Genomic DNA, 25,562 nt, shown 5'->3' on the forward strand with positions numbered 1-25,562 from the left:
CTGATTGAATCACTACAGGTCTGGATCTGAAAATGCAGGATTCCAAATTTCCATATTTGCGAGCACCATAGGAAAAAAGAGGCCTCTTAAGACGGAATTTATGCAAAGGAAATCTCAGACGGAATTAACGTGCCGGGAGTTAGGATGAGTCCTTGGAAAGGATTTTTATTAGGGGCCACGACTAAATACACCACAAAGTGTGCAAAGTATTCACTATATTTTCACATTAGTTAATTTATTTCAATGTGACAATATAAAATTACAACGGTCGATGCTACATTTATTTACATTTTTATGATGAAGAAGACAATATTATCACGTGTATAGTTTTTCGATTCAGAATCGCACTTTTCCAGGAATAAACTTATCGACAAGTTTTTCATAATAGTCGCGTAATTCATCGATGTCTGGGATCGTTGTACTCTTCGAGTAGAGATCGAATTTACTGAAAGGAAATTATGAGGATGCGAATTTGTAAATTAACCCCATTACCATATAAATACTGAATTCAAATATCTGGCCTTCATTTTGAAATATCTATGATTATCTCAGGTGATATGATTAATGTATATATTACATGTACTTTAACCTTCCTTTGTCGGTATCTACGAAAAATTGATCCCTCTGGTTTTTTCTTGACTTATCATACATACAACATTGTAGGCCTACTTACTTAAATTCCCTCACCCATTCCATCATCTTTCTGTCATGATCAGTGCTGAGATAGTCGTAGGCATCTCCTGAATGCCACGGGTAGAATGAGTGAAATCTGACGATGAAGAGCGATTCTTTCGGGAGAGAGCAGTGTTTATGATTAGCGAGTACACGATACATGTACTCATCGTGTCCCCACGACATCATTACATTATCTAAACCACAATTCTCCTTATACATGCCCAATTTTGTGCTACAAAAATGAATTGGTTTACGAAGAATTATTTCCGGATACATACAACTATACTCTTTGATTAAAGACTCTTCTGACAGGGTACTGAACAAACAAACTCGCCTGTATATGTGATGGTCAAAATCCTGATTTCGCTGGAAACTTTTTCTCCCGAATACGATGGCGTCAGAAGGGGCACAACCAACAGGAAAAGTATCTCCGACAACGGCCCACTACAAAAATATCTCGTCATATAATGAATGAGCAAATCTTTTTATATCCATATATGTATTTATGCTGTGTTGTGGTTCACTTTCTGACCTGAGGTTCCCCAAATAAAGCCATCACTTTCCCCAAATCGTGCACGAGACCAGTGACTTGTAACCATTCTTTATCAGGATGAGCCGCACGAATTCTTTCAGCTGTTTGAAATCCGTGTATTGAGTTTGGTAAATCAAGCTACAAATTCGACGATAACTTGACAATACGCGCACTCTCAGTACGAAGAGAGAAATAGGAAAAACGATTCTCACAACTACGACGTCAAGAGAACTTACATCAGGATCGCTTTCATCTATCAATGCGTTTAATGCTTCCAAGGCTTCCATGATGGTTAAACCGATGTGATCAAATTCACCCCAATACTTCAACTTATAAAATCATTATGTTTGAATAAACTTTATTTGAAATATCAAATATCCATGTTAATTTTCTAATGATTTTTACAAATGCCAAACAGTTTTTGATTTAAAACTATCCCAGCACCAAAAAAGAATAATGTACGATGTCCCTAATCAGCCACCATAGAAATGGTAGGTTGGATATTCCAGTGATAAAACCGTATCTATATGAGCCCATGATAAAACCAATCAGCACTTTTTAGATTGCAGGTGTTCAATCCAGATGATTATCAACTTACCCTCCTTCGTACAAAGTCCACGGACTGATAAGTGTGCATTTGTTGGTAAGTTCTTTCCACCCGTTCATGGTAGATCGAATTCTGAAATATTTCGTTGATTATAGTTTTGATTTAAAAGGTTTTCATGCGACAAATGATATGAGTCGAGCCACAACATTATGAAGCATCAATCTATTTAAGAACATTGAATAATATACTGAAAGTTTGTTGTTACTTTTCTTAATTCTGATAGAAAAAAAAGAACGAGGAATGTATCTTAAACTTGTCCGATTCAATTGCACACTGTAACGATCAGTTGAGTATATTAATTATTTCCAACAGGAGGAAGGTGCAGGGCAGGAGTATATACGTAAAGCTTATTACCTCGAAATTTCTGAACGCTTCTTCATTTCTATGTTCAGGTCTGTATAATTCCGAAGGATCCAGCAATTCCACTGGTGCGTGCTACAAATGCAAACCAAGCTGTTTGTCAATTGAACCGCTGTACGTAATTCTGGAATTCTTTCAAGACTTTATTCTACTTTTGTTTGAACACAAACTCCTTTCCAATATCTATATGATTATTTAGCGAAATGTTATTATTATCATATTTATTCATGTACCGTATATATGTTTTTTTAAACTTACGTGTAAAAGCTCGTCGGTAGTTACCACATGCGTCATTGTAAGATTTTTTTGATAATGATGACGCACTCTAAAAATCCATATTTAAACTAGTGTTTTATCTGATAACCGGATAAATCCAGTTATTCGTGTGTATTCAAGAAATATAAACATGTGAGGCTATTGTTTAACTCAAGATGATAAAGATAATATAGGTCTAAGTCTGCTTGTAATAAAAATAGTTTAAGTAAATGCACAAATTGTTACCTCAAATGTGAACTATGCTCAACTATCGAAATAAAGCAATGAATCTCTAACTGAGTGACAAAACGCTCAGAGTTTATCATGTTTATCCTAGATTTCGCGTGCTTGGTATCAATATTTAAACCCACAGTTTTGAGTTGAAATCAGTTCATTTTCAATAATGTTTAACTCTAGTCAAATTTAACTCACAACTGTGGAACTGGGCCCTTAAGTTTAAAACAGTTTCGAATAAGAGTCAGTCCCCGATATATCGAAGGTGTTTTGATATGTATTTGTATCGAGATGTACATTGAGAAAACCTGGCGGTAGGTGGGGGTGGCGGTAAATGGGAGGGTGGTATATCGGGAGTGTACATATTGGAACCTCGCGATACAGCGAACTTCACGGAAAAAAGCTGAACACGAACAAATGCAAAGCGAAGTAACTAACATTGATGTAGGTCTCTGAAAAACGTCGATCACTCATCCTTCAAAGAATTTATCATTTGCACGATCTTGTTTCGATCTAATGGACCTTAAATCTGCAATTTCATTAATCGCTATTGTGCCTGGTTTCGAAAATAAATAGCATTCTCAATTAGCGAAATCTAATTTTGCTATCGCATATGATGAAACTTTCTTCCTTTGGTACAAAATAACTTCCGAACGAAGCTTCGTTTCTCTCCGGAACTTTCAAAACATCCAATGCAGTAATAAAATCTCTAACTCTGTTGAATTTCACCGGAATGTGTCGCTTATTCATCAATTTAGTTAATTATTTTGTTTCCAAAGAATAGATGCGCTTTCACACGTATTCGGCCGTTTATTCATGCTTCACATACTTGCGCCGCACAACAAATGCCTATATGCCATCTATCGGAAAATCAAGAAAAATAATTCCTACGCAGGGATCAAAACCCGATTGCATCAACTTTCAGCGGATTGTCAGAACGGGTTCGAAGAATATCATCTATAGCTTTGAGTACATACGAAGAAAAATCTATATACACGATCTTTATTTCATAAAAAGAAATCCAAATGCAAATTTTTGCAGACATGATTTTATTTAGAAATTGAGAGCTACATCAGAATAATTTGAGATGACCAGACACTTTGTCAATCATATCATTTGGACCTGAAAATAGAAAAAATAAAAGCCGCTTAAGTTAGCAACGCGATCTGTATGATTGATAAACAAGTTTTACATTATATCATTCTGAAACTCTTACCAGGTCCGATTCCTAACACAGTCTTTGAACCAGGAGCTATTTGCGTTCTACCTGCATCTGATATCACAGTCGCTGATAATCCTAATTTACGCGCTTCTTTCGCTAATGATAATCTACAATTGAAACATTAAGATACATGTTTATCGATATAGATGTCTCCTCAAAAGTCATACAGGAATCATTTTCTTACAGAGCAGATTCTGTGTCTGTTTTTAATACGACTTTAGGTTGACCGTGCACTTCCCATTGATGTAAAATTGCTGGATTTGTCTGCAGTAATTTTCGACAACAATTCACAGCAGCGTGTGAACACTGAAATTGAATAAAGTTCAAATATTCTTAGATACGTTTCAGCGATGTAAATATCCAACTTGAAACTAGATTTCATTTTGTTCCTGTTTTTTGTGTTTATGAACTCAGACTAAAAGCAGTTAAATCTAAGTCGCTCACAATCAAGAGAACTTAATTTCAAATAAAGGCTTCAATATGAAAATATTCAAATAGAGACTCTGGAGATTTGCAAAATGCCTGATATTTTAGAACCTTTTTTAACAATGTTATTACTCAAAATTTGAATCACCTGAGCTGCAACCTTTCCTTTTCCCATTTTCAGATCAGTGCGAACTACAATAACCATTTTATATTCTCCACTGGCAACATCCGAACACGGCTACGAAATAAACAAAATATGAATAAATATAAAGGGAACTGAATCAGTTCTAAAAACGTTGCGCTTGTAAAATGAAACTTACAGGATCTGACACCATAGCACCATTGTTTTTATTCAATTCCATCAGAACTCGACGTGACCTCACGAACCTTCCTTTTAGAAACCAGCCAATACACACACCACATCCTATACTAACAGCGGCTATTCCAAATACTGTATTTCTATCCATATCAGAATAGTTCACCTAGTTTCAATTTTTTTAGAATCTGAAAAATACCATCAATACCGTAGATATAGATATCGTAGATATAGATTGATGATCAGGAACGAATGATTTGTTGCAATCATTTTGATCAAATTGCAAATCCAATATCAATTATTAATTTTACGAGAAAGCACCAGTTGATTGGAAAAAGTACTGGGTCCAGTTTCACGAAAAAGTTTAAGCCTTAAAACGGTTTAACTTTTTCGTGAAACCGGGCCCAGATTACAAAGTACCAAAGCTCTACTACAATACAAAATACGAAGCGTACAAAATAATATCCCAATATCGCATAAAATACAAAATTGTACCAATAATTTTTATTCATTAAAGGCCTACAGGGATTCTGGCGTGGGTTAATGATACTGATTTTATCCATTCATTATCAATTGTGACAAGCCCCAGTGAGAGTGAAAGCGGTGGTAAATCTTTGAGGAAGTCACTTCCGGGTTTGGTTTTATGACTTTTTGTCTTGATTCTTAACATAGCAAATATTCAAAAAACATTCCGTCGATGCAAAACATCGGTATATATAAAAGGTAAAAGTCTTAGCATAATTAACTCAAATACCTTATAAAATAAAGTGACTAAAAAGGCTTTTTGTACCGGTATTCTTGCATATAAACTTTTTCGAAAATATGTTACATGCAGCTGTAATGATTTTTCAGATGCGTATTCGAATCCCAACGTAAAATGTAAGCCAGCGCTGGTGCTGCTACGCTGCATAGAAAACTTAACAGTACCGCGTATCCAAAGTGAAAGAACTTTTTCTCCTGATTACTCCATCCACGACTATTGAGCCACAGAAAATGGCAAAGTATGATATAAGTATTGATGAAAGTTATCATGATTTGAAGCAATAATCTAACGATGATTTGGCCGTATATTTCTATTTCTAGTAACTCATTGATTCAAGTTCAATTCAATTGTACAATTTCAAATTTCAGTAATCAAGAAATTTCGAATGTGTTGTCAAAGATTTGGCTGATGGATGAGAATCGTTGTGTGAACGGTGTTGATTATGAAATAGATATGCAAGGTAATTGATCAATCAAGCAATCGCTAATTGACGGGACAATTTATTTTCGAAACCAAACACATTGTCATTGATTATTAAATTTCAGGTTATTTAAGGTCCACAAGAGTGAAACAAGATCGTGCAAATTATAACTTCTTTGAATGGATGAGTGATGAGGTTTTTCAAAGACCTACATATAAATGTTAGTTGAATTGGTCGAACTTATTTCGATTACCGGTACTAGGAAGTAACAGCACAGTTTTCTACATTTATTTATTTATTCGTTTTCAGCCTTTTTAGCTCTTCTCGATAACTACGAAATGAAGACAGGAATTCCGGAAACTGTTACAAAGGAAGAAGAGAATGAAAATAGAAGATTCATCGATGCCATCATGGAAACTAAAGTTATGCGATTGGCGCATGATTTTCTAGTGCAACAGCAGAAAGCCCCTAATGATGAAATGCAATTCAAGAAATTTGTGTACGACATTTGGTTTAAAACATACAGACGAACACACGGTAACAGGTATTATTATACTGATAAACAAGTGAATTGTATCAAATCACTTCTAAGGAAATATTAAACAATTTTTTTACGGTTCTGTAGGTCACGCGACTCATCTGGATTTGAACATGTATTTGTCGGCGAAATGAAAGGGGATGAGGATATTTTGGGTCTTCATAACTGGATTCAGGTTTATCTACAGGAACGCAAAGGACTAATCAACTATAGAGGATACTATAAATGGGGGACGGTATGAAGAATTGAGTTATTATTATTATTGCTATTTACCATATTTGGTGACTTTTTTAATAAATTATTGCACTAAAGCACTTGCATAAAACATTGACACGTGACTAACCATAAGCTTGGAAAAAGAATTGTTTTAAGAGCTGATCTAAAATGGTTGAAATTTTCAATATAGTGCGAGTTGTAAATGATATTGTGTTGAAATACTGCAGTAAATTATCATTGAGTATTTATCGATTTATTTTAGGAAGATTCAGATGATCCTCGACTAGTTGCCGTCAATTTCTCCCTGGGAGATGCTGAAAAACCGATCGGAAGTTCATTCATGGGAACTAGTCCAGAGTTGGAGATGGCATTTTATACAATATGTTATCTTGTTAGTCCTTCGGCAGTAGTTACTGCTAATCTTGAAGATGGTTTAGTTGTAGACATAAATGTCCACAAAATCGGTCCCAACTTAGGGTCTGCATATCCTTCTAAACATAGAGACAGGTAAATGTAAGACATCCTACATGAGCAATACAACGGTAGTCCATATTGCATTACTTAAATATTTGACTGCTGAGTGTCAATTTACAACTCACAGTTTGTATATAAATCTTAACATATGTAACGAAAGCTTACATACTTGCATAAATCAAACTCATTACATTAGCTCAATTACGTCAATGTGGTAATTGAGCTTCCAACTGGTTTCAAAAGATCGAATGTACTTAATTGTGTTAATATTGTAATCATGCATTCAAAAATTTTGTTTAAGTTTACCATCACTAGATCTAGAGTTCTTCTATATATATTTAATCTATTTTAGCCTTTGTCAATTTATATATGGTATATATAAGTATGTAATAAAAATGTACAAAGTAACGCGTATGATTTCAATTAAAAATCTTGTTACATTCATTGACTGGAGATGACTGCAGCTCCAATGTTCAGATGGAAATAACCCTCATTTTCACAACAAATGGACAACAACATTAATTTTACAGCCAAAAACATTAATGTTTATTCGCAAAATAGATATAAATCTCACAGCTGCCAGTGTTATGAATGATGCTGCTATATCTAATATGACGTGGCTGTAATGTTGATTTCATTCCGTAGAACTGTAAAATTTGTCACATTGATTTTCAAAATGCACATTGGTCCACATTTTCAATACATATATGTATATATAATAAACTAAAAACAGTCAAGAGCACATAATTATGAAATCCCCGCATCACTTTAACAGTTATCTAACTTTCGATTTCATCTGGATAGATCTATACCCGAAAGAATTAAAAGGAGACCATTAAATTTTCGTTACTGATCTTTTCAACCTAGATACACATCGCTATTGTGATTATTCCATATGATTATAGCACTGGAAATGATATGTAAAATGTAATTTATGTGTGCATCGTAAAATAGCAACTAAATGATTAGTATAATATATAGATAGATATAAAACCATAAATTATGACGCACAATATTACACAGGAAAGTTTTACATTGAATCGTTTAGCACAAAATTTCATAAATATATCGACATAAATAATACAAAATAATACGTCATTGCAAAAATTTGCCATAATTTATTATAAATAGATTACAGTTAACTGTAAAAAGCTTTGAAGGAAGAGAAGGAGACATAAATGTACATATCTGATGTATTTCATGATTCAAATCATGCATCAAACTGAAATGGTTGAATGTAGACTCACTCAAATCAGTGATAAAATCGACAGTTGCAAAAAAGACAAAACAAAAAAAACAAGCTGAAAAACATGTGTGATGATGATCCTCTATAAATTCTATTGCACTATTTTCATTTTATCTTTGCAAAGAGATTTAGACTTCTTATCCAACAATGACGTATTTCTTTTACAAATTCTGGAGTCAGTTCCATATTTCTTGGTTAGGATTTAGGGTTCAAATCTATCAGAAATTAACTAATTTCATGGAACTGGGTCCTGAGTATTTCTGTCCAAAAACATGCTTTGAGATTTTCTACAATACTTGATTTAACTTTTTCCAGTATTCATTTGAGTCTCTAAAGACTCTGCGTAAACACTGAAACCAACTTCATCAAAAATGCAAATTTTACAAAATATTCCTTATAAAATCATGTTTTATAAACATGTGAAAATGGTCAAACAAATATTCCTTTCAGGGATAACACTTTAACATGTACAAGTTTGTTCCCAATTAGATAATCATTTCCAGATAACTGAAACATCCTTTTATCATATCCAATCGTACAAGAGTGAATCCAAAACAGTTTTCCCTTTTATTCATAATTTGACGATGTAAACGTTTAATGATATTTCAGGATTTATCACAACAAAGGTGGCTTCATAACGAAGACTTTCGTAGAGGTTTATTTAAAAGTTTACCCCAAACTACGCTGAAAGGATGGGCATATATAGTTGGCTTGTTGTTGATGTCAACCATTGGTTTACTTTCGTTCGCCCATTTAAATAAGCTGCCTTCAAGATTATAGAAATCAATACTTGGTATGTCACGGTCACCTGAAGAACAAATACATCATATATATCAGTTGAAAAATACCATTATAATGATTAATGCTTTTATTCATGTCGATGGAAATCGGATGTATATCTAACCTCTTTTAATTTTGGCGTATGTTTTAGAAAGTCTTTCTGCCATACGAGTAGATCTGTATCCTACACTACAGTAGCACACAATCGATAAACTCTTCTCTGTAAAATACGGTTTCATGTTACAACAGAAATGACTATAAAGATTAGGGATCATTCTTTTATAACATATGTGTATTCAACGTATTCCTAATAAATAATCAATGAAATATGGATTGTTTACTGATCGATAAAAAGCCTAACCTTCATTATTTGCGATTATTTCTCTGAGAGTAGATGTAACCTCCTCTAAATCCGGATCAATACGGGTGGCATCTTTGATATGACTTACACGATGTTCATTTTCTCCTCGAGTGTCCTTAAAAATGATCCATACAATATTTACTATAACACCTAAACCTACTCCTCAACGAACGGCTATCTTCCTTTGTTGTGTTTGAATTTTAGGGTGGAAAGCATGGAACTTTTATCATGAAACAAAAAAGATTAAAACGTTTTAAGGGTTGAAATCGTTCTTACCAACAAAATTATCTTATTATTTCCATCGTCTACATCAGGACATGACCCATTTTGAATCCACGCGCACAGATTCTCTGTATTTATTTGATTTACAGTCGGAAATTTAGCTCTGACGCCGCTTAAAACCATTTTCATCGTGAAGGAAGTTCCGTTGTCGCCATCCTCGCTGTCTTCGGACATGTTTTCGTTAACTTACACAACCTTTGGTAAGAAATTCGTTCCTATAAGATCAGAATTGCTGCATTATTTTCGGGAATTCCCAAAATTAACAACGGATTTACTTCCTGTTAATTGGTTTATCTATCGAACACTGAGCGGCGCTGCGCGAGATATCAGCCAATCACAGCTCGGGAAATACATTATTTCCAATATGGTGGACACGAATCGAAAATGACAGATTTTCAAAGAAAATACGAGCAAAATTCACCGAAATCCAGTCCTCGTGGAGGGTCTAGATCACCTGCAGTAATCAGACAGGATTCTACTGGAACTCTGCGTACTACTATCACGCTGGGAAAGAATCCTGCTGTTATTCCAAGTGGTCCTTTTTACCTGTTAAAAGAGGCACCGGGTACGTCTTGTAGTCTGGGTCCACTCCGTTCCACATTGATATTTATCTCTATCGAATAGACCGAAGTATAAATCATCCTTTCTTTTTTCTACAGATGAATCCGAATTAACTGGAAGTACGAATTTGATGTCCCATTACAGTCTCGAGCATTCGTACAATAAATTCTGTGGCGGTAAAAAAGTGAAAGAAGAACTCAGTGCATTTCTACCTAATCTACCTGGAAATATCGATACACCAGGAATACAGGATAATAGGTGCATAAAATTAGAATCAAATAGAGCGTGTAATGTTAAACTTACATACTTTTATATGATTCATAATACGGTTCTATGCATATGGCATATTAACATCATTCTATTTCATATCAAATGCATTTATGTTGGGAACGGAAATTACTCGCCTTGTCATTTCTATCCAATCTAGGGATCATTCATTTATTACGTACGCATAAAATTTGAATTTTTCAACCCCCCTCCCCCTCTGTACGCAAAATCAGCCATTTTTTCATATACGTTAAGCATTACAGTACACAATTGCACTGACCCCTCCCCCCTCCCCTAATGCGTACGTAATAAATGAATGGCCCCTTATGTTTCCAATTAAATTTCAAAAAGTCAATCAATTCATATTATATCTCGATTTATGTTGTCGAAGAGGAGAGAATCCCACAATGATAATAAAAAGTCCGAAAATGAAACTTCGAGATAGTAGTTTATTTCAACGTTTCGACTATATCCTAATAGCCATCTTCAGGAATAATGAATAATCATTATTCCTGAAGATATATTCCGTTTCGACTATATCCTAATAGCCATCTTCAGGAATAATGAATAATCATTATTCCTGAAGATGACTATTAGGATATAGTCGAAACGTTGAAATAAACTACTATCTCGAAGTTTCATTTTCGGAATTTTTATTATCATTGTGGGATTCTCTCCTCATCGCGTCAACATGGATATAGTGTTCTACCAATCGTGATTATGTTGTCGAAGTAAGATTTACGAATGCGCTGATGAATTTTTATAACAAATTGTGTGTATATTGCAGTTCTCTGCGGTCAGTGATAGAGAAACCACCGGTAACTGGGAAAGAGATTCTACCATTATCTGGGGCTTCATTAGCCGGATTTAGGCTGCATCCTGGACCGGTAAGTATCGATCTTCACTACTGATATTCAATATCAGTGAAGATGTGTTTGGGAGTGAGGATTATTTTTCGTATTCTTTCTTTATAGCTTCCCGAACAGTATCGTCTTATGAGTCAAATACCACAGAAAAAGAAACACAAATACAAGAAACATAAACGAGAAACAAGTAAAGAGGGTATTCCTACTGAGGGTATAGGAAAACCAGGTACGAATCCAAATCAATCTTTATTTACTGTTATACAACTTAACTGTTATGTAAGGCCAAAAAAAATTGATACCTTGTTTCTCCGCTCTGCTGAGCTTAAATGTTGACCCAGCCGGCCGCCTATCTACCCTATACATTACTTTTTTTAAAATCGTGATCAATTTCACCATAACAGACCCGGCCGCTATAGAAATGAACTGTTTATGAATTTTATCATATTTTACAAAAATGACCCGGCCGCTGCGGAGAAACAAGGCATCATTTTTGTTTAGCCTAACATGACTTAAGATATTTCTATTGAAAATGAATTATAAACAACTCTGCCCACTTCCAAAAAAGGGACTTTGCCAGTGACATATTCAATTGAAAATTTACTTCAAACAGCAAAGAGTTAATCATCGAGTTTTAACACTTCAAGTTCGGGCTGCATTTAACTGTGATATACAGTCATTGAAAAAAATGTATTTCTTATTTATACAGAACAAACTTCAGAATCTTACGAACGTAAGCATAAAAAACAGAAAAGAAGCGACGAAGAACGTGATCGAAAAAAGAAGAAGAAAGAAAAGAAAAAGAAAAAGGTAATCAATTTATTTCAAGCGAGGACAAAATAAAGCATGAATATGATTATAATAATGCAGATGACTTGAAAAACTATTCTTGATTTCAGCAAAAACACAGTCCAGAACACAACACAGATTCAAACTCACGCGTGACGTAGAATACATTATCATTCATCATCAGTTACTGTGCTGTGTGAACTGTGTTACATCAGTTCAACATTTATCAGATAGTTGTGCAGCTAGTGTTCTTCGCCTCATTTGGACAAACTGGGACCAGCAAAATGATCCGAGTAAAGGATCAGAAAATAAGCTAGAAAATCCGAAAATCATTTAGTTTTTGACCGAGTTAGTGAAAAGTTGGACTTTTTGGAGCTAGGCGAGGTTAAACCGTTGTATCATTGTGCATATTCATCGCTATGATTAGTGTATATGTATAAATCCTCGATGTAAATATATTAATATGAAATGTAAATAAAAATCTTTCTATAAAATGCTGATATTGTATTCGATTTCGATGGTTTCTATGAGAAATTTGTATATTCGATGATTTGTCCGGAGTTTGTTAGTTTCCGTAATACGTCGATCATATCACGACATCGATCCAGCGCAGGATAATCGTCGTTATGTTTTTCCAGTCCGTACGCGTTGATTATTTTACCCAGCGACAAAGATCTTTCACTTCGACGATGTCTACGGTGAAGTTCTTGTATGTCGATCCACGCGTGAAGGAAAGCGGGTAACTGAGCGTCGGATTGTTCACATTTCTCGTACAAAAGAACGTCGATATCATCACCTGTAGAAGAAATCGATCTGCTTCTGATGAAAGAAGATTAGTTGGATAGCACGTGTTCTAATCGATGTTTAAGTTCTAGTAATGAAATGAGAAATCCCACTTTTAAGAATTTATGAGAAATATTTCGCAATTGATTCGAAAACCACGAACAACGGATTCGGAAAAGGACTTCTACTGAACAATCGTGCACAGATTGATGATGGCCGTTTGTCAGCAGAAACCTCCTTATTTATGATTTGAAATATGAATTCAATAACTCAATGTCAGATGACATGATACCAATCACAATAGCCATACATGTTATCTCTTAATAATTTTGAGTGTGGCTTTTCATGACCAAAGATGAGGAAGAAATGACAATAACAATTGATCATAAATTATTTGTTTCATATATCTAATAAACTATGACTTGAGATCAGATGATATGACTAATATCAATAAGGTAATTTTGTTCTTTATCGCAGCATTTTAATTTCCTGGTTCATAGTTTACTTACAGTACATACAACGATATAGGGAGATAATCTAAACTTCTTACCCCAAGTAACGACAGCGAATTCATTCTCATCTGAACAGTGAACTTTAATCCAATTGAGCCAACTTTCAAATAATCTCATCGTCTCCTTCAAACGTGGTTTCGTAGCTAAAAGCGTCATATTTTTTGTCGGTCCAATTATATGATGAAATCTTCTTTTCTCAATTAAAGTTTCACCGTCGACTAAAAGGGCGACAAATTCCACAATTTCAGCTGGAGTTACAGAATCCGTTAAATCTACGTCTATAAGTAAATAATTCTTGAATGACGGAGAGCTATGTTCCATCGTGCGGCCTAGGATCGACTACGTATATATCTGTGACCAATATATCCGATTTATGTCATCATATGATTATTGATATTCACGTGTAAATAAATAGATATCATGAATCACATATATATCATTTGAATAAACGTATGTTTGAAAAACCTAAGATTTCATTGTAGATCGTATTGCCCGAAATTTCGTTCAGTAGTGAATAATATATAAATGTATATACAAATTTGGCATTGGTTATGTAGGCCCCTATCTATGATCACGTGGGGTTAATCACTTAATTGTATTTCAAAATCCCAATTTACATCCGCTTTCAAACTGAGTTTTAGAACGATAGAAGCGAGATGGTTTCGATCACGGTCTGTTGGTTATTTCTACTGATTTGTGCCACCTACGATTCAGTAAACGGTATCAGTATATACAAATATATAGAACAATGTTTTCTCGTAAAAATCTTTTTTCGAATTGTTATCTACAGGCGGTTATATATATATATATATATATATATATATATATATATATATATATATATATATATATATATATACATTATGTAACAGAATCGTAAAGACGAGTTGACATTGTTATTAAAGGGAATGTTTTTGGTGACGATGGAATTTTTCCGTGTCGATGTGCTGGTAATGATACGTGTGATAAACAAACGGGAGAATGTCCAGCCACTGGTTGCGCAGACGGCTGGTTCGGACCTGGCTGTCAAATAGGTCAGTCTAATTCCACAATTCATATTCGTGAATATTAATAAATACAATATCATGAGGATATAATCAAGACATACGTATAACGAAACTATTATAGATGGCATTAAGGATTTATTTTCAAATCTCCAAACTTTCTTTGCATGTGTTTGTGATTTAGGTGACGTTATGAAAGATGCCGAACGAATATTCCAGTCAACCGATAACGGGTCACATATAGCGCAATTGGCAATTGATGGAAATTACAGCACATTCTCTAAAACACATTCAATGAGGATGCCGCAGTGGGGAGCTTTGCTTCGGGATAAATATGTGATCAACTCAATCATAGTATACAACAATGAACGATGTATTTCTAATGAAAACTCTTGCCGTACGTACCCGATTACTTACACGTAAACATATGGCTAAACGCTATCATTCCTATTTCTACTTCTATTTTTGTAGCTAAATTGTCTGGCTACAGACTCGTTATCAAAAACAGAACCACACAGAAATCCGAAAACTGTATGAAAATTCCAGATTCATTCATATACGATAAGACATTCACTTGTTTCCGTCCTTTGGTTGGAGATAATGTTGTTCTTAAATATATACATTTCGAAAAAGAGAAAATAGAAATAGCTGAAATTGAAGCTATCGGTTACAAGTATATCCGTAAGTGAAAATACTTTCAAATCATATAATCAACTAAGTATGGTTAAAACAAGTAATGAAAATGTAAAAATGATCTTTCTCACAGCAATAGACACATGTCCGACAAATCGCACCAAGAAGATCGGCTGCCTTACTGATTGTCGCTGTAAGAATCCTATTGAAATATGTGATTACTATGGAAGGTGTAATTCAGGTTGCAGAGATCATTACACTGGGTATTCTTGTTTAGAAGGTAATTTACCAATAATTGATCCGTCTGAACAAAGATTGGCTGCATTACTATTCAAAAATTTAATGAAAGTACCTCAGTTCCAGTTCAGGTAACCATTACCGTATTTTGTTTTCAGAGCTGAGGGTTCGACATGCTCCTGTAGTTAGAAACATCGCTCAAACAACGGCAATTATTGAATGGGAACCTTACATTGGTTCAATGATTGATTCTGTAAATGGTTCAATTCTCGAACCGATGAATTATACAGTTAGGGTCAATGGATCTGAATATAAAGGAGTCCAGTCTCCTCATCAGATCACAGATTTGCGACCAAACCGAATTTATCAAGTTAATGTTACAGTTAACGCAACCCTACAATCAGGTTTAATAAAACAAGGCACTTACAGTCCTAATATACACTTCAAAACACAGTGTGAAGGTAAACTTTTGTCATGAGAATTATTCTCCCTAAAATCATTTCATTTGAGTAATGGATGAGATTTTACCATTATATTTACTTGAAAATTAGAGTCTCGACAACCCGATATCATTTCTACCTCTGATCTCGGTAGAAGAAAAAAAGATAAAAAGATTATTGTTCTTTTCTCCTGGAGGGTAGGTTACGTGCATGTAAATAAGGATGCTTTTATTATAGCTCTTTATTGCATGTACCTAAAAAAGACGTTATGTAAGCTAGATTTCTATGTAAGCTAGATTTCTATGTTCTACGACTTCAGTTGAACAATAATCAAAACATCGGCGAAATAAAATTAAGAAATTTCATTATGACACGTATTGTATTTAAGGATGTATTTGTATGTGATGAGAAGGTGAAGTCGTATCGAGTGAAATGGCGGTATATCGGCGATATAGCAGATGAGGTCAAAAAGGTTTATGCAAACAATACAAAACTGGCTTTAAAACCGATGAAGAATTATACGATTCAAGTACAGATAATCAGAAAACCGCGCATCATCGAAGGCGCTCAATATTTCTATCAGATAAATGGAACTGCTAAAATATACGGTACCGTATTGAACGTTTAACTCGTAGATCTATAATCTTATTTCCTTTGATTTTCTTATGTCAGATTGATAGAAGTAAAAATCGCTTTTAAGGACCTAAGTCACATTGGAAACTAATTGCATCTATTTCTGGTTGTTTGATGATGGCGATGATTATTTTCATTGTTTTGGGAGTCGTATGTGGGTAAGTTTTGCGAGTGGATTGTTTATAGGCGATGTTAAATATTTTCATTGTTTTATACTCACTTTTACTTTGTTTTCAGAGCTGAGGGTTCGACATGCTCCTGTAGTTAGAAACATCACTCAAACAACGGCAATTATTGAATGGGAACCTTACATTGGTTCAATGATTGATTCTGTAAATGGTTCAATTCTCGAAACGATGAATTATACAGTTAGGGTCAATGGATCTGAATATAAAGGAGTCCAGTCTCCTCATCAGATCACAGATTTGCGACCAAACCGAATTTATCAAGTTAATGTTACAGTTAACGCAACCCTACAATCAGGTTTAATAAAACAAGGCACTTACAGTCCTAATATACACTTCAAAACACAGTGTGAAGGTAAACTTTTGTCATGAGAATTATTCTCCCTAAAATCATTTCATTTGAGTAATGGATGAGATTTTACCATTATATTTACTTGAAAATGAGTCTGGACAACCAGATATCATTTCTACCTCTGATCTCGGTAGAAGAAAAAATGATAAAAAGATTATTGTTCTTTTCTCCTGGAGGGTAGGTTACGTGCATGTAAATAAGAATGCTTTTAGAACGATGACCACACTCAAACGTGGTGAACGGATAATAAGATAAAATCCCACTATTTACAGATTAAAAGAATTTAAAAACCAGAATTTATCTATTAAATCTAAAATATTTAAAAGACACGACGTTTCGATCTCACTCTAGAGATCATCGTCAGGTGTGGATGATCTCTAGAGTGAGATCGAAACGTCGTGTCTTTTAAATATTTTAGATTTAATAAATAAATTCTGGTTTTTAAATTTTTTTTAATCTGTAAATAGTGGGATTTTATCTTTTTAAGAATGCTTTTATTATAGCTCTTTATTCTTTATTGCATGTAAATACCTAAAAAAGACGTTATAAAATCAGATGTTATTTCAAGTTCAAGAAGCATGCGGTCCTCTTTTGCCTGCGGGGGCAACTTTATGTAAGTTAGATTTCTATGTTCTACGACTTCAGTTGAACAATATCAAAGCATAGGCGAAATAAGATTAAGAAATTTCATTATGACACGTATTGTATTTAAGGATGTATTTGTATGTGATGAGAAGGTGAAGTCGTATCGAGTGAAATGGCGGTATATCGGCGATATAGCAGATGAGGTCAAAAAGGTTTATGCAAACAATACAAAACTGGCTTTAAAACCGATGAAGAATTATACGATTCAAGTACAGATAATCAGAAAACCGCGCATCATCGAAGGCGCTCAATATTTCTATCAGATAAATGGAACTGCTAAAATATACGGTACCGTATTGAACGTTTAACTCGTAGATGTATAATCTTATTTCCTTTGATTTTCTTATGTTAGATTGATAGAAGTATAAATCGCTTTTCAGGACCTAAGTCACATTGGAAACTAATTGCATCTATTTCTGGTTGTTCGATGATGGCGATAGTTATTTTTCTTATTGTTTTGAGAGTCGTATGTGGGTAAGTTTTGCGAGTGGATTGTGTATAGGCGATGTTAAATATTTACATTGTTTTACATTCACTTTTACTTGATATCAGGAAAAGAGAGTCCCGAGTAGATGCTGTAAGTAGGTCTGACGAGACTACTGAGCAAGGTAAACATCTAACACAATATTTCTGTATATGTATCTAAAATTCTAGATATTTCTATGATCAGGAATTCGTATATGATTTATAGATACCGGTATAGAACTGATTAGTCGCACGGTGTCATGTGAAGATGGAACTCCGATACATTCTCTATTGAACTATGTAAAACTGCACGCCAGAAAAGACAACCAGTTGTTCAAAGAGGAATTCAACGTAATGTTAATGCATCAATATTACGCATTTGAAACCTTGAAAATCCATTGATTACGAATGCTGTGATGGATTTATATTTCAGAATTTTCAACGTGTTTATGGTGTGGTTAGTGCAGTCGCTAACGAAAACCCCGATAAGAATCGTTACCCCACTGTGGTGCCATGTAGGTATTTAAAAAACTACGAGTCCAGTTCGCAAGACTCGAAACATACGATAAATAGAATTCTATCTGGTAATTTTCGTCTATTTTAGACGAAGGTAATCGAGTCGTCTTGAAAGATACGAGTGAATACATAAACGCTAGTCGTATCCAGGTATAAAATCATTTAAATTCCCGCCCGATACTTTTTAACGTTTCTCTTTTTTGAGAGTAAATTCTCGCACTCAAAATGTATCTTATAGGGTTTTAAACAGGGAGATCACTTCATTGTCTGTCAAGGTATGTGTGAAAAAAAGCGTCAATAAGAATATTGAAAAAAGTTTGACGAGCTTTAATGAAGGATCTCCTTTCAGGACCACTGCCTTCAACTGTAAATGACATGTGGAGGATGATTTGGCAAGAGAATTGTCAGCTGATTATCATGCTTACGGACCTTACAGAAGGTGTACCTCCACAGGTTATATACTCCGTTAATTGAATCAGTACTGGACGACTTCTAATCGAATTACAGAGATATATTTGAGATTTCATTTTTTTAGGATATGTGCTATCAGTACTGGCCGAGCGAAGGTAGTCACACTTATGGGGATGTGACAGTTACTTGGTTCAACACGAAAATTCAAAATGATCTTACCACTTATGTTCTTAAAGTCGATAAAGTAAGACTTAACGATGTTTGCTGTTCATATCTTTACCTAATAGTTTCTATAAGATTTGTGGGTGACACTTATCATTTCAGGACGGTAACTGTAGACAAGTTGAATTGAAGCAGCTTCATCGTTGGAGCGAAAATGAAGTTCCGAATAGGTCGTGTTCAGTGGTTAAATTAATACGATCAATTCAGCCTTATTTGGCTAAAGCTCCTATCGTCGTCCATTGCAAGTATGTATTAATTTTGATTACCTTCGCTTCGTGAAGTATACGTTATCTTTGACTATTCTGTTATGACCACTAATAATATATACATATATATATTTTATGAAGTTCTGGTGCAGGTCGTAGTGGCACATTTATTGCACTCGACATGCTCCTAAAACAAGCTTCCAGAACCGAAAGAGTAGATGTCGGTGGAACGATTACTAAACTAAGGGAACAAAGGCCTGAGATGGTTCAAACACTTGTAAGCTAATTTACAGATTTACAGATCACTTTCACTTTAAAGAGATTCTCGTTATTTAGGGAGATTTGTGATTCTAATTTTTATCACCTAGCACGGTAAGATGATAAGTTCTACTCCTCGTTGTTTTCAAGGAGCAGTACGTTTTTCTGCATCTGGCTTTACTCGAAGAATATGTCGTGAAAGACTGCGCAATTCCAACTGATCAGTTCTTAAAAGAATACCAGAAAATTACAACAGCAGGAACAACAAAAGATTCTGTCGATAGCAAGTTGCAAGATCAATTTCAAGTATTAGTGGTCGATTGCACAAGGTTTATGTGAAACTGCGGTTTGAAGACTGAATAATTGAATTGTTTCCCTTGTAGATTATTGACTTAATGCGACCAGTATCAAATAGAGAAAAATGTGCTGTAGCTCTTAATCCGATGAATAGCTTTAAAAATAGATCACCGCTTATCTTACCAGGTATCGAATTAAATTCTGCCTTTATTTTCTAATTTTCTAATGATATAAAAACTACATTTTGAAAGAGTGTTTATTTGAGTGTATATGTTTCTGCTATTTTAAGCTGATTGTCATCGCGTTCCCTTGGTTGCTGCTCTTCAAACACAAACTGATGACCGATCTGACTACATCAATGCAACATTTGTTCGGGTACATATACATTTTCCTCGTTTTATTAGAAAATCCCAACAACATTTTATCGCAGTTAACATCCTTGTTAAATAGTCATTATCATGACAATCATGTATATACACGATGTGTTTTATTTTACTTCCTAGTTCAACGTATAAATAATTATGTTTCAGACGCCCATTCTGCAGGGTAATGATGCAATCATTGTTACGCAGATGCCTATGAACGAAACTGTCTCTGACTTTTGGAGAATGATAAAAGATCGCTCGTGTAATTGCATAGTCATGCTCAATCAACTCGTCGAGGTAGAGAAACAAAAAAAAAAACCCGGACATCACAAAATCATAATCTATTCCAAAACTATATTCATTCACTGTTACTTTTTGACAGGGCCAAAGTGATCCGTATTGGCCAACATCAGGACAGGTGGAATCGTACGGTGACATTCAGATCGCTGTTTCTATACAGACTGAAGTAGAGAAGGGAATAGTTGTTCGAGATATTCAACTGTCATCAAATATTTCTGTACGTCCTCATCTTAAACTTGATATTCAGAATTGATTTGTAGAATTGATTTGATTAGAAATCATTCGGCGATGAATTCGCACGACTCGTGTCTGATGGGTTTCAATTTGAATTTGTAGCCAGGGAGCGCAGGACATACTGTAAGACACTTCCATCTCACAGGTTGGGCTTATCATCAAATCATACCACCAGCTGAACTGATATTTGCGCTGGTAAATCGTGTAAGAGAGTGGAGAAACACGATGGGCAATGGGCTACTGACAGTTCATTGTTTGTGAGTATGACTTACTCGTACGCGTCAACCATATTTACTTCGATATTTCAAGTTCCAATGTTCGGCTTGATGTCTTCTTGTTTTTTTCCTCAGATATGGTTCCGATAGGGCCGGTGTTTTCTGTGGCGCTTTTGATGTAGTTCAGCAGCTTGTTTTAAAAAAGTCAGAAATTCACATTTTTCATATGGTGCAACAGCTACAGAAAATAAGATATCAATTTATCAGTCGTATTGTACGTTTAATTCGCCTGGTTCTGATCGATTCCCATGACTCGAAATCAACAATGAGTACATAACGTTTTTTCTACTTTCAGGAGGAGTACAGGTGCTTACTGGATATAGCCAAAATGTTTTTGAAACAAAATGACGATAGATTCAAATAGAATCGTAATCTCAATGTTTTAGCGGGTAGCCGGTGCGGAATGATGATATCGTTTATCGTATATAACTATACACCAATATTCTAGAGGGGTGCATCTCCAGATTGTTTTTTTAACACATAATATTTACAGATTTTAAACATTTTATACCAAGAAACTAGCCGGTGCGGAATGATGATCTCGTTTATAACTATACACCAATATTCTAGAGGGGTGCATCTCAACAACTTGAACTTGAACTTGAACTTGAACTTTAATTTTATTGCTCCATATAATACACAAGTTACATAGGAAATGACATGCAATAAAATATTAACATCAAGACACAGGGAAAACAGTACAAGAGTGGACATACATTTAAAATTCAAGCAGCGTAGAAAATTAAAAGGATCCAAAACTAGTATCTCTGAGGATTTAACCCGCGGCAGAGCTCAATTCCTGAAGTACCTGAACAAACATCAAGCGGTTTCAGCATCATGGTCGAATGACGGTAAAATTATGGCCATCATTAACAACATGAAGCACCATCTTAGTGGCTATGCAGATTTTGATGAGATATTGAATCGTGTATCCTAGTTTGATTAATCCTGTCAAATCATAATTCCTTGATAACAATTATTATTTAGCATCTTAAAATTATTTAGGAGGAGCTAATCCTTTCATATGCTCATGGCTTTAGTTACTCGGTATGGTTTATTGCTAATAGTATGTGCTGTGATCACATATTTTCTACATCGTCAATTTTTCTTTGCTTTCATTGATTTTTTTGTGTATACATATGCGTACTATGTTCATAATGAGCGAAATTTATTATGTAACGGTGAGTGCCGTCGAAGTATTACTATCACGCTTCAATTCCACTAGCAGATGGCCAGTCATGCACATCCTGAGTTTATCGTAGGTTCAAGTAGTAAATATTATAAGGATTTAACGCAATTATCAAAGTTTGGATTATCAAACTTCTCCTTGTTTCATCTAAATATAAGGAGTTTTAATAAGAATTTTGAGAATTTGCAATTATATTTACACTCCCTCTGTTTCAATTTTGGGATCTTAGCTTTTACTGAAACGTGGACTAAACTTCAACATGACAACAAGTCAATGTATAATTTGCCTGATTATGAGTCGATTTTCATAAGTAGACAGGATACACGTGGTGGTGGAATAGCGATGTTTGTCCACAACACCATTAAATTTAGGATACTGGATGATTTTACTTGTGTAAATGACACATTCGAAAGTTTATTTATAGAAATCCAATTACCACATAATATGTCAAAACATATTGTTGGCACTATCTATCGACCGCCTGATGCAAGTGTCAATAACTTTAATACTGATTTTCTACCACTCTTAGAAAACTTAACTAGAACAGGGCGTAAGTGCTTCATTTTGGGCGATTTCAATATAAATCTTTTCAACGCCGACTCTCATAAACCGACTGGAGATTTTATTTTTAATATGCTTTCAACTGGTTTTACGAATTTAATAGATAAGTCAACACGAGTAACCGACAGATCTTCTACTCTTATTGACAATATATATTCAAACTGTTATTCTAGTTTCGATGCAATTTCAGGGATTCTGATCTATGATATATCTGACCACTTTCCAATTTTTGCAATTATGCCGGAAATCAAAGTCAACCATACATCAACTAGGACAGTTAGTTATCGAAAAATGTCAGATCATGATATCGCTCGATTTAAACGAAAGCTAATTGCACATGATTGGACTCATGTGTTTAATATTCATGATGCTAATGTTGCCTATAACTCTTTTTATGATGTATTCTATAAATACTACACGGAATGTTTCCCTATAATCAATAGAAAGTTTTCGATATATAGGGACAAGAAACACGGATGGTTTTCTAACGGTTTATTGATTTCTTTGAAAAAGAAGGATTCTCTTTATAGAAGATACCTGTCTAGTAAACTTCAAACTGATAGAGATATCTACAATAGATATAGAAACGTTTTTAATACTTGTATCAAAAAGGCTAAAACGCTTCACTATAACTCTATGTTAAACAATGCGAGAGATCCCAAGGAAACCTGGAAAATAATTAATGACCTAATTAATAGAAAATCATCAAATTCTAAATATCCTGATGTTTTTGAACAGAATGGTGTTATGTACAAAAATAATGTTAGTATAGCCAATGAATTTAATAAGTGTTTTGCACAAGCGGGTCCAAATCTAGCCAATGATATTTTACCTACTAACAAAACATTTTTTTCTTTTCTGGGTCCGCCACAACAAAATAATATCTTTTTCTCTCCCACAGATTCTTTGGAAATTGAGAATATTGTTTCAAAATTTAAAAATAGTAATAACACTGGTCATGATGGTATCAATCAAAAGATCCTTAAGAGAGTAATTGACGCTATATCTCGGCCGTTAGCTCATATTTTAAATCTAAGTTTGATTAATGGACAAGTACCTGAATCCTTCAAAATATCTAAGATATTACCTTTGTTCAAATCTGGAGATGTTTCACATTTTTCAAACTACAGACCAATATCAATACTCCCATGTATTTCCAAGATCTTAGAAAAAGTAGTTTACAAAAGAGTTATAAGTTTTTTGGACAAGTATAAAATACTATCTCCATGTCAATTTGGATTTAGAAAAGACCATTCCACCAACATGGCTATTACTGTTATCATAGATAAAATTATCAATAACTTAGACAATGGCAAATCAACTATAGGAATATTTTTAGACCTTTCGCGTGCATTTGATACAGTGAATCATGAAATTCTATTGTCTAAACTTTGCCATTATGGCATCAGAGGTACGCCATTACTCTGGTTTAGAAACTATCTTTCAAACCGTTTTCAGACTGTTCTTTTTAAAGAGACTACTAGCACTAGCTATCCTGTATTCTGTGGAGTGCCTCAAGGATCTATTTTGGGGCCGATCCTATTCTTATTATATATAAATGACCTTGCAAACGCATCAAGCATTTTTAATCTTATCATGTTTGCTGATGATGCTAATGTATTCACTTCTCATATCAATATTAATGAGTTAACTATAATAGTAAATACAGAACTACACAAACTGAATATCTGGTTTCGGGCAAATAGGCTTTCATTGAATTTGAAAAAGACTCATTTCATGTTTTTCAGTCGTGCTAAACATAAACACTCAATTTCTATCAAAATCAACAATATGTCTATATCACAAGTCTCGACAACAAAATTTCTAGGCGTTCAAGTTGACGACCAGCTTACTTGGAAGTCACACATTAATAGCATCTGCACTAAACTATCACGGTTCATTGGTATAATGGGTAGACTTTATGGAATTTTGTCAAAAACAACTTTACTGCAGTTGTATTATTCTTTCATTTATTGCCATCTCACCTATTGTAATATTGTATGGGGTAATACTTATCCTTCAAACTTAAGAAAGCTGGAACTTCTCCAGAAGAAAGCGGTCCGCATTATCTTTAAAACCGATTTTAGAGCCCATACCTCACCATTATTTAAGTCTGCAAAAATTCTTAAATTGGCAGATATAAACAATTTTCAAATTGGACAATTCATGTATCTATATGTCAATAACAAGTTACCTGAGATGTTCAATAATTTTTTTAAGACGAATGACGTTGGATACAACACTAGAAACAGCAACAACATCCGCCCTGACTCATTCAAATCAAATCTAAAAGGTTTCTCAATAAAAGTCAACGGTCCAAATATTTGGAATAATATGAATGATTCAATTAAAAACTCCCCTTCTATTGAAAGTTTCAAAAATCGAACAAAAAACCATTTACTTTCTCATTATTAATCGTTACAGTTTATTCATGAAAATAATAATAATGATAATTATGTATAAGGTGCAATGACCTTCTCAAATGGTACTTACTTACGCTCATATGATGTATGTATAACCTTGGAATAAACTCCAAGGTATAACTTTATGTATTTATATGTATACATTTTTGTGTGTGTGTGTGTGTGTCTATTTGTAAATGTGTGTGAATATATGTGTGTGGTTTTCTTATATGTGGTGGGTGTTTTGGT

At 34.3% G+C, this 25,562-nt stretch overlaps 7 protein-coding genes across 12 annotated transcripts; 3 read left to right on the forward strand and 4 right to left on the reverse strand.

The window, feature by feature from the left end:
- Nucleotides 1–220: 220 nt before the first annotated feature.
- On the reverse strand, nucleotides 221–2,687 carry LOC141898234 (inositol oxygenase-like). 2 transcript variants are annotated; one of them, XM_074784058.1, is made up of 9 exons: nucleotides 2,676–2,687; nucleotides 2,433–2,499; nucleotides 2,169–2,249; nucleotides 1,806–1,886; nucleotides 1,444–1,536; nucleotides 1,208–1,345; nucleotides 1,010–1,119; nucleotides 674–907; nucleotides 221–445 (listed from the first exon to the last, which is right to left on the reverse strand). In XM_074784058.1, exons 2-9 carry the CDS (start codon nucleotides 2,466–2,468, stop codon nucleotides 337–339), a joined length of 882 nt encoding a protein of 293 aa, XP_074640159.1. In that variant the 5' UTR covers nucleotides 2,469–2,499; nucleotides 2,676–2,687; the 3' UTR covers nucleotides 221–336. The 2 variants fall into 2 exon arrangements, with proteins under 2 accessions (XP_074640159.1, XP_074640162.1); XM_074784061.1 differs by lacking the exon at nucleotides 2,676–2,687 and having other exon boundaries at nucleotides 223–445; nucleotides 2,169–2,357; nucleotides 2,433–2,474.
- LOC141898235 (poly(U)-specific endoribonuclease-B-like) lies at nucleotides 2,224–7,448 on the forward strand. Its single transcript, XM_074784062.1, has 7 exons — nucleotides 2,224–2,288; nucleotides 5,480–5,628; nucleotides 5,759–5,850; nucleotides 5,936–6,031; nucleotides 6,121–6,355; nucleotides 6,437–6,584; nucleotides 6,828–7,448. The coding sequence occupies exons 2-7, from the start codon at nucleotides 5,621–5,623 to the stop codon at nucleotides 7,074–7,076; spliced, it is 828 nt and encodes a 275-aa protein (XP_074640163.1). The 5' UTR covers nucleotides 2,224–2,288; nucleotides 5,480–5,620; the 3' UTR covers nucleotides 7,077–7,448.
- Nucleotides 3,654–5,457, reverse strand: LOC141899992 (peptidyl-tRNA hydrolase 2, mitochondrial-like). 4 transcript variants are annotated; one of them, XM_074786671.1, is made up of 6 exons: nucleotides 5,382–5,457; nucleotides 4,632–4,815; nucleotides 4,460–4,549; nucleotides 4,070–4,191; nucleotides 3,880–3,992; nucleotides 3,654–3,785 (listed from the first exon to the last, which is right to left on the reverse strand). In XM_074786671.1, exons 2-6 carry the CDS (start codon nucleotides 4,776–4,778, stop codon nucleotides 3,736–3,738), a joined length of 522 nt encoding a protein of 173 aa, XP_074642772.1. In that variant the 5' UTR covers nucleotides 4,779–4,815; nucleotides 5,382–5,457; the 3' UTR covers nucleotides 3,654–3,735. The 4 variants fall into 4 exon arrangements, with proteins under 4 accessions (XP_074642772.1, XP_074642773.1, XP_074642775.1 ...); XM_074786672.1 differs by lacking the exon at nucleotides 5,382–5,457 and adding an exon at nucleotides 5,123–5,240; XM_074786674.1 differs by lacking the exon at nucleotides 5,382–5,457 and adding an exon at nucleotides 5,151–5,232.
- LOC141898237 (uncharacterized) lies at nucleotides 7,401–10,373 on the reverse strand. The gene is made up of 5 exons (XM_074784064.1): nucleotides 10,255–10,373; nucleotides 9,703–9,923; nucleotides 9,427–9,541; nucleotides 9,190–9,285; nucleotides 7,401–9,093 (listed from the first exon to the last, which is right to left on the reverse strand). Exons 2-5 carry the CDS (start codon nucleotides 9,880–9,882, stop codon nucleotides 8,918–8,920), a joined length of 567 nt encoding a protein of 188 aa, XP_074640165.1. The 5' UTR covers nucleotides 9,883–9,923; nucleotides 10,255–10,373; the 3' UTR covers nucleotides 7,401–8,917.
- On the forward strand, nucleotides 10,082–12,434 carry LOC141898236 (mediator of RNA polymerase II transcription subunit 19-like). The gene is made up of 6 exons (XM_074784063.1): nucleotides 10,082–10,273; nucleotides 10,368–10,527; nucleotides 11,324–11,423; nucleotides 11,511–11,628; nucleotides 12,109–12,209; nucleotides 12,299–12,434. Exons 1-6 carry the CDS (start codon nucleotides 10,093–10,095, stop codon nucleotides 12,347–12,349), a joined length of 711 nt encoding a protein of 236 aa, XP_074640164.1. The 5' UTR covers nucleotides 10,082–10,092; the 3' UTR covers nucleotides 12,350–12,434.
- On the reverse strand, nucleotides 11,591–13,971 carry LOC141898238 (uncharacterized). Its single transcript, XM_074784065.1, has 2 exons — nucleotides 13,522–13,971; nucleotides 11,591–12,984 (listed from the first exon to the last, which is right to left on the reverse strand). The coding sequence occupies exons 1-2, from the start codon at nucleotides 13,802–13,804 to the stop codon at nucleotides 12,713–12,715; spliced, it is 555 nt and encodes a 184-aa protein (XP_074640166.1). The 5' UTR covers nucleotides 13,805–13,971; the 3' UTR covers nucleotides 11,591–12,712.
- A 157-nt stretch (nucleotides 13,972–14,128) lies between these two features.
- On the forward strand, nucleotides 14,129–24,091 carry LOC141898289 (receptor-type tyrosine-protein phosphatase epsilon-like). Of its 2 annotated transcripts, XM_074784132.1 has the most exons (26): nucleotides 14,129–14,203; nucleotides 14,389–14,517; nucleotides 14,672–14,884; nucleotides 14,959–15,168; nucleotides 15,254–15,400; nucleotides 15,516–15,818; nucleotides 15,909–15,994; nucleotides 16,186–16,405; nucleotides 16,498–16,588; nucleotides 18,165–18,220; nucleotides 18,304–18,428; nucleotides 18,511–18,592; nucleotides 18,682–18,743; nucleotides 18,832–18,868; nucleotides 18,943–19,046; nucleotides 19,129–19,248; nucleotides 19,329–19,471; nucleotides 19,574–19,709; nucleotides 19,841–19,996; nucleotides 20,074–20,173; nucleotides 20,277–20,362; nucleotides 20,518–20,649; nucleotides 20,735–20,869; nucleotides 20,989–21,143; nucleotides 21,237–21,375; nucleotides 21,457–24,091. In XM_074784132.1, the coding sequence occupies exons 1-26, from the start codon at nucleotides 14,140–14,142 to the stop codon at nucleotides 21,523–21,525; spliced, it is 3,300 nt and encodes a 1,099-aa protein (XP_074640233.1). In that variant the 5' UTR covers nucleotides 14,129–14,139; the 3' UTR covers nucleotides 21,526–24,091. The 2 variants fall into 2 exon arrangements, with proteins under 2 accessions (XP_074640233.1, XP_074640234.1); XM_074784133.1 differs by lacking the exons at nucleotides 21,237–21,375; nucleotides 21,457–24,091 and having other exon boundaries at nucleotides 20,993–21,137.
- The last annotated feature ends 1,471 nt before the right edge of the window (nucleotides 24,092–25,562 follow it).

This window comes from Tubulanus polymorphus, chromosome 2 (genome assembly GCF_964204645.1).
Source record: "Tubulanus polymorphus chromosome 2, tnTubPoly1.2, whole genome shotgun sequence".
Taxonomy (NCBI): Eukaryota; Metazoa; Nemertea; class Palaeonemertea; order Tubulaniformes; family Tubulanidae; genus Tubulanus; species Tubulanus polymorphus.